The sequence below is a fragment of the Sprattus sprattus genome (genome assembly GCF_963457725.1).
Source record: "Sprattus sprattus genome assembly, chromosome: 15".
NCBI classification, from domain to species: Eukaryota; Metazoa; Chordata; class Actinopteri; order Clupeiformes; family Clupeidae; genus Sprattus; species Sprattus sprattus.
The window spans coordinates 15,683,674-15,691,477 of record NC_137913.1 but is presented as its reverse complement, the minus strand read 5'-3'; the positions used below and the strand labels follow the sequence as shown (position 1 = coordinate 15,691,477).

Here is a 7,804-nt window from a genome sequence, read left to right as displayed (position 1 = left end):
TAGATGGGGCAACAGACCCAGGAATGCTGTCTCTGTACTACCTGCTGGTCAATGGCCATTTGTGGACAGTCAGATGCAGGTAATATATTGTTACTTCTTATATATATATATACAGTTTATATTGTTACTATTATATATATATATATATATATATGTATATATATATATATATATAAAATCCTCTCTCTCTCGCCCAGAACCAGTCCTGCCCCCTTAGAGCGAGTGTGAGTGTGATGGCAAAGGTGCAAGCCTCCTCCTAACAGACATTAATTGATTGATATCGCGCTACCCGAGCCACCCACATATGCCAAGGTAAGCCATCTGTGATGCAATTAGACAGCCATCTGATGCACACCTATGTGCACCTGTCGGGATCCTGGTCCATGGCAAACAATTAGGAGCCCAGATTCTGGTTCATCATGACAAGAGATGAGCACTGCTCAACTGAAGTCCATGCGGAACGATCCCCTCTAAAGTAACAACAGGTAATCCTGATGAAATAATACAATTGCATCGAAGTGATATATTGTTACAATGCTTTTATTTAGTTTGTTTAACAGAATATGCATCTTAGTGTCCATGTAATTTATGTAGTTCTCTGAAAGACACTATATTCATAAATATTCACTCTATAGGTATATTCCACATTCTTCACAGTAAAATGAAAAAATATTGTCAAAACAAAATAGAAGCCATCAAGTAGAACGATTGCTTAATTGATTTAAACTAATTTACATCAACATACAAGGTAAGTTTGACATTCACATGAACGAACATTTATTATCTGTTATACATCTTTCATCAAATAAAAACAAAATTACAACGAAAATGGAATAGACATCATAGGAATGTCATAACTGAGATGTGGTGACAGTTCTGCTGATATCAAATATTTTCTTACTTCCTCCCATTCGGGTTGACACAAGATTAGCCACTCACAATGTTGAATAAAACACACATAAAACTGAAGTCTTTTCCTCAAATAGACCCATTTAGCAGGGTAACCTCAAAATGCTAACCGTCAAATAAACCAAAACAAGACTCAAAGGCCGTCAATTCGATCGATTCACCAGACAATACAGAGGTAACTTCATAACCAGTCAACCTATAAGCAGCAACAGGGACTAAGGAACAGGGAAGTAGCTAGTTTGTGTACTTGTGTTACACTACTGGGTTGTCCAATAGTGGTTTCACATGCATTTTAGTGCAATGATCACAAAGGCTAAACCAGTCAGAATAGTAGAACTGGGTGAGACAAATGCCGACCGTAAACTTCAATGACAAAACATTAAATAGCTATTATTATGTATCCAAATGGCCTGCTGCCTCAAGTAGAGTGTCTGCGGTTAGCCTTTGTCAAGGTATCAATGAAGGCATATTAGACTGACATGTTACACTGACAGATAACGGTCTTAATAAGATACAGATGTGTGATATTTTTATAAAAATGACGCAGAGGTGGCATAAAAGCCATTTCAAAGAGGAGCACCAGGAGAGGGCAGAGCTACTGGGCACTAGTGGAAATGTTCCAACTTGGCAGGTTGGGGGAACCAAACTACAAGGGACGTCAAACAAACACTGATGGATTTTGCTGCTTGAGGCGACAGAGTACACTGTATAAAAATCGAATCCCTTTTTAATGTCTACTTCAAGCTTGTAAACAAAGTACCCCTCTTCCGATGAAACCAACAGTGAGCTATTTTTCCTGGAGAGAGACTAGCTTTGGGCCTGGTCCACAATTTATGAAAAAATAAATAAAAAAAACCTCCAGGGAACTAATTAGTTCCATGTCCAAAATAATCAGATAGAGTTTCAATCATGAGTCTGCTCACGTGACACCAAACAGTGAAGCTGGACAGGTGCTCCTCAAACAAAGTTTCCCCGTAGTACCCGGCCTGGACGTACCTTGAGTATATCACAAACAAATACGTTTCTTAATTGACCTGAACCTGATAGTTACACCAGGTAAGATTGCAGCATTGTTTTATTATGGGGCATGAGAAGCAAAGATTTCAAATGGGGACTTTCTTTAATTAAGCTCCAGAATTTGAAGATAGCTGCTTTTACACACATAACCAGGGCAAGCCCTTATGTTCAAAATGTATCTGATGCAGCCTTCAAAGGCCAAGTAGAGGTCCCTGACAGAGCAGTTATGGACCATATGTCTTGAGAGCAACTAGAAACACATGGGATGAATCTCAATCCCACAATGATAAGATAAATGACACCAAATCCTCCTTTTCTCGACAACATTAAACTCACTATCAGAGTGTAATTGAGGCAACTGTGAAAGGAATACATGATGGGTAAAAATAGACTTCAATAAAAGAGGATTTCAGAGGAAATAGGGGGGAGGGGCACTAAATTATGTAGTTTTTTTGTTGTTTGTTTGTTTGGCTGGATTGACAGAGTGATGATGCCAAAACATTCCACAGGGAGGAGCTTGTGGGGGGCCAACTAAGCAGCCTCTGGTGATGAAGAACCACTGGGAATCTTTGGACAAATCCACACTCCCAGTGCCCCTAAAGGCGGACAGGTTTATGCAGCAAGTAAAAAAAACAAATAATAATAAAAAAAGAAAAAAATTCACTAGTCAGTTCGAGAAGCTCTCTTTCTCTATTGTTTGTCCCTTGGTTTTCCCATTTGAAGCCATGAATAGCCTTAGAAGTTCTGCAGCTCAGGCAGGTTCTTGTAGAGGTCCAGAGAGTCCGGGTTTGAGAAGGCACCGCGTTGGGTCACCTCTTTCCCTGCGATCACCTGCTTCACCGCCACCTCCACCTTCTTCCCACTTATGGTGTACTACACAAAAGGATAGAACAGAGCAACATGAAGCAATATGGATGTGTGTGTGTATACAAACTGAAAGGAAGATAGAGATGGACAAACATTTTCATCGACCTTCCTATCCATTCCATTCATTCACCCATCCATTCATCTTTCCATTCTTCCTCTATTCACTCATCGATCCATGCATCCACGCCTCCCACTCACCGGAATGTCCCTGGTCTCCAGGAGCAGGGCAGGGACGTGTCGGGCAGACAGGGCCACCCTGATGGCACTGCGGATCCTCTGCAGCAGCTCAGGGTTAAAGGGCTTGTTCGGGGCCATCTTCAGGAACAGAATGACCCTCTCCTCCCCGTCGTTGTTGTACTGGGGAACGCATAAGCTGTCCGACACCTCTTCGAAAGCCTCCACTGCGGAGAGAATGAAAACGGACCCAGCTTGAGTTCTGACATATCTGATCCACTGACGCCACTGAAGTTGAATGTGTTTATTCACAGTTAGGAGTGGAAGGAGATCATATGTGGATCTGCAGACTGGATCTTACCGATGTTATAGATCTCGGAGCTCCCAAATCGCACTCCATTGGGGTTCAGAGTTCCATCACTGAAAACACAGAGAAGAACATCAATGCACAAATGGAAGCCATTTTACTCTCCAAACTGAGACCATGTACAGTATTTCATACAATAAAAGTCCCTCAATTGATGGTGTATGATCAATTTTCCTTATTTATAAAGAATAAACCTTTTTCTATGTTCAGAGGCAAATGTAAATCTAAACCAAACCAAAATTCAAAAATAGCAATTCTTTATTTAATTTTTAGTGTCTTCTGAATTGCAATGCTATTACTTGTTTAGAATAATTTTTAAGTTTAACTACAAACTGTTTATTGCACCCGAACACACAGACAAATAGATAGACATAGACATAGACATAGACATAGACATAGACATAGACATAGACATAGACATAGACATAGACATAGACATAGACATAGACATAGACATATATCGAGGCAGAAGAAACTAACAGACAAAGAGGGGAAAATAGAGAGGGAGAGACAGAGTGATTGAGAAAGAGAAAATCACCTTCTACCCAGCATGACTATGCCTCCCGTCTTTGGATTGATCTTGCAGTAGTCGCCGTGAGCCCAAACACCTGAGCCGATGAACACACACACACACACACACACACACACACACACACACACACACAAGCCATGAGAGAGTGTCTCCAGCTGGAGAGATGAGCAGCTGAGATGAGCAGATATTGGGATCTTAAGTGCAGCTTCCATGCACATGGTATAGACAGCTTGTACACGCACACACACACACACACACACACACACACACACACACACACACACACATCCCTGTGTGTACACAAACAACCAAACAGCGAGAGAGATAGAGAATGGATTCCCTCATCCCCACCAATCTCCCATCCAAAAATATGTCTGCAAAACAAACGATCCACAGCCTGGGCATAAATAGCAGTTATGCCGTGCCACCACTCAGCTTAATGGCGCCGGGCCCCATCAGTGGCAGCCGGCTCTCGCTGGCAGGCGGAGGGGGTTACCGGGATAAGTGGAGAAGTAGGCCTTGTGGTATTTGATTCCGTTCTCATCGTTCCAGAAGTGCGTTGGCTGACAGGGCATGGGCTTCAGGCAGACCAGCTCACCGCTCTCCCCCCACACCGGCGTCCCTGTTTGAGAACACACACAGACACACACACACACACACACACACACACACACACACACACACACACACACACACACGGTGAGCCTGGCACTTAAAACTTTTTGAAACTATGAGAAAGAATCATTAAATCACGACACAAATACCTTTACTGTTTGGTGAATCTGTTCAGCAGAAAGACTGAAATAAATTCTTAATCCAAAAGACGCCAAAACTAAAATAAACATAAACAAGGCTCCGGACAAAAAAAGAAAAGAAAAGCCTTGCCTCCTAAACCTGAAATGTTTTGGAAATATTTAAGTTTTAGGATCCAACATTTACATTTTCCAATGTGAGGTAAGGAAACTGTCACGTCACACAGTTCATTTCTGTGTTAGGTCTGTGTTTCCATTAGCCAGCTGACAGCACCTAGCAATGGGTTCTGTAGCCTATTAGAGCCCTTTACTGTTGATGGACAAAATTGCCTAAAATAATATCATGATATAGCAAGATCATTGAGACATGATCACATCAATACTAATTGTGGCAACATACAGTAGGATACCCTTGCAAAATAAAGTGTTAACAAAAAACTAAAAAATCTTTCTATAACAAAAATGGTGCCATGGGTCCCTATGAGTAGATCACCTTATTTACAATTTAGTATTTGACACATCATGTTTTCACCACCTATGCTGATAAACCTATAGATCAGAACTCGCAATTAACTTTCACCATTTCCTTGGCTGATATCCAAAAGACTGGCCAGTGGCTTCTACAGAAAAATTACCTTCACTCTATAAAGATAGCATTATGCATTATCCATACAATCACCACATCTTAACACTAACTTCAAGATGTTTACAGGTTCAATAACGCAATAGGCACATCAGGCAGTGTTAGAGTCTACAGTGAACAGTAGTGAATTGTTGTAAGCTTGATGCACTTTGAAAAGCGAGAAAAGTTGTCAGGCTAACTGCCTAGCCTACATTATTATTTGTTGTTCGACAGAATTTCATGTGATGCTGATTTTCCGGCAGCTGGAGAAATGGTAGCCTAAACAAGTGTTTACTTGTCTTGGAGGTGAAGAAAGAAGACATGGCTGTTGCACAGCTCAACCTAGTAGTTACCAACTGAAGTATTTCATAAACGACGATGCTAGCTAAAAACAATTTACGTTAGAATATCAGCTTGCTGAAGGAAATGTGTTCTCCTGGGGGACAGTCACCACTGGCAACATAATGAATGGTGCATTGGTACATTGACACCCATTTTAGTCGCCATTTTAGTCCATCTGGTGCCCTGTGCATAAAAAAAACTAAAACGAGCAAATTCAGTGGCTATTGTGGCCCGTGTCTTTCTGAATCACCAATCAGCAGACAGCAATGGCACCCTATTTGCATGGGCCAACACCGCCAATGAAACACACATCCTTAATCGCTGATTACTGAAGACAGTCAGTCACTGGCATGACACACATGGCACAGATATGGGTGGAAAACCATGGGACGTCGGCACCCTGACAACCCCTCCCGCCCCCCAAACAGCCAGTGCCTCCTCATCCTCCCGTTGGCTCTCACCTTCCAGGCCCCATGCCTCCACGGCCATGCCCAGATTCCTGGCCTGGATCTCGCCGCGGTGAACTGGCAGTGTCACATTCTGGCCCATGAAGCAGGAGACGATGTCTGTGCCACCTGTGGATCATAAACACCAGCATCGCCGCCATCATCATCATCATCATCATCATCATCACATTTTACATGCACATGTATTTATTTAGCAGATGCTTTCATCTAAAGCGACTTAGACTACAGATATACGTGCTTCATTGGGACATGGGTTCCCTGGAAATCAGACCCATAATCATTGTGTTGTCAGTAACTTGCTCCACCAGTCACTCTACTAGTTTAGGTAAAGGAACAACTTCACCACCACCACCACCATCCTCATTATTACCAGGTGGCTCATCCGGCTTGACCTCACCATCCTGCATCCTACGCAAGGGCTGAGTGTCATGCACACCGCACCTCAAACCTCCGCAGATCAGATCAGTTCTTCCCTTCCCTTCCCTTCCCTTCCCTTCCCTTCCCTACCATTCCCTGAGTAAAGCTCAAATGCAGAGCCAGCACGGGGAGCTCACTTTCCCCACATATCGCCTCGTTGGAAGCCTGAACCAAAAGACAATTTATATTACAAAATGATACAAGGGGATATCAGGCTTATCAAGTTTGTTTTTCGGAGCGAGGAGATGGTGGTTGCTTTGTTGTCTCTTAAGCTAAAGGCTCTGCCTCTCTTGATTTCAAATGACAGGAGTCTCCCTGTGTTGGATTAGATTTGGAGTCTGACAATGGGTGTTGGTCTTCTCAGTGTAATTGCCTGTATCTGATACAATATACTCGCACTATTGCTATTCATGTAAAAAGCATAATATGGATTTTTTTCTTCCTTGTTATAGGGCATATCCGAAGTGTAGCATCCTCATTCTGAAGTGATTTGTTATCAGTGTCGTCTGTGGCTTGTGTAGTTCATCACTGGTGTTCTATGTATTTTCAGTGTAAGCATTTGTATGCTGTGTATATAAGTGCACATAGAGAAATAATTCTCTTTCTCAATTCATCTATCCATCCAACCAACTAAACAATGCTTCCTTCACTCCTTGTCTCCAGTATATTCTCCCACCTGCCTCTTTAGTAGGTATTAATTGGGTCCATGGGGAATGGGTTAGCTTATCTGCATTTAGGAGGCCCACAGGTTAAACACAGCTGTGTGTGAGTGTTGGGTGGGGGAAGGGGCAGACGCCATTGCAGCATCTCTATGTCAGCGTTTGTTGTTTTGCTCATGTCCCCTCTCTCCCAAACAATAAGTTTGCTCTTCTTTAGTTTTATCTTTATTATTCCACCTGTTTCTTGCTGCGGCTTATGCTCCTATCGCTTTTGAGACATCGGCATTGCTCCAACTCAGTTATGTCCATCCTTATCCTGGTAGTGTGATGCCCCCAGTAATTTCTTTTTCTCTCTTTTTTGCCTACTGTGATGTTACTCGCTCTGCCAGCTGCACAAGTAGACCAATGGTAGCCGGCAAGTTATGAACAAATATTATATAGCGTAAAGCACCATCATGTTTATGCTGATGATTACGGCTACGGCCTGCGTGTACAGTAGCATAGGCCATCTGTTTTTTTTTTTTTTTTTCTGCGAACATAATACACACACTAACAGATGGACATAAATAAAGAAATAAAAATGCTGACTTCATATAATTTATTTAGTTTCCATTGATTTCAATAGTCTAAACTAGGACAGCTGCGATCTTGAAATAGCCTATATAGCCTTGCCTATAGA

At 42.2% G+C, this 7,804-nt stretch overlaps 1 protein-coding gene across 1 annotated transcript in view; it reads right to left on the bottom strand.

Annotated features, from left to right (window-relative positions):
• Positions 1-1,805: 1,805 nt before the first annotated feature.
• aacs (acetoacetyl-CoA synthetase) overlaps positions 1,806-7,804 on the bottom strand; it is a gene marked incomplete at its 5' end in the record, with an annotated part of 31,437 nt that continues 25,438 nt past the window's right edge. Inside the window, 6 exons of the mRNA XM_080853045.1 lie at positions 1,806-2,799; positions 2,992-3,194; positions 3,329-3,387; positions 3,873-3,942; positions 4,363-4,488; positions 6,044-6,157. Coding sequence (XP_080709171.1) covers positions 2,662-2,799; positions 2,992-3,194; positions 3,329-3,387; positions 3,873-3,942; positions 4,363-4,488; positions 6,044-6,157 — 710 coding nt within the window. The 3' untranslated portion in view covers positions 1,806-2,661. The remainder of the gene's footprint in view (positions 2,800-2,991; positions 3,195-3,328; positions 3,388-3,872; positions 3,943-4,362; positions 4,489-6,043; positions 6,158-7,804) is intronic.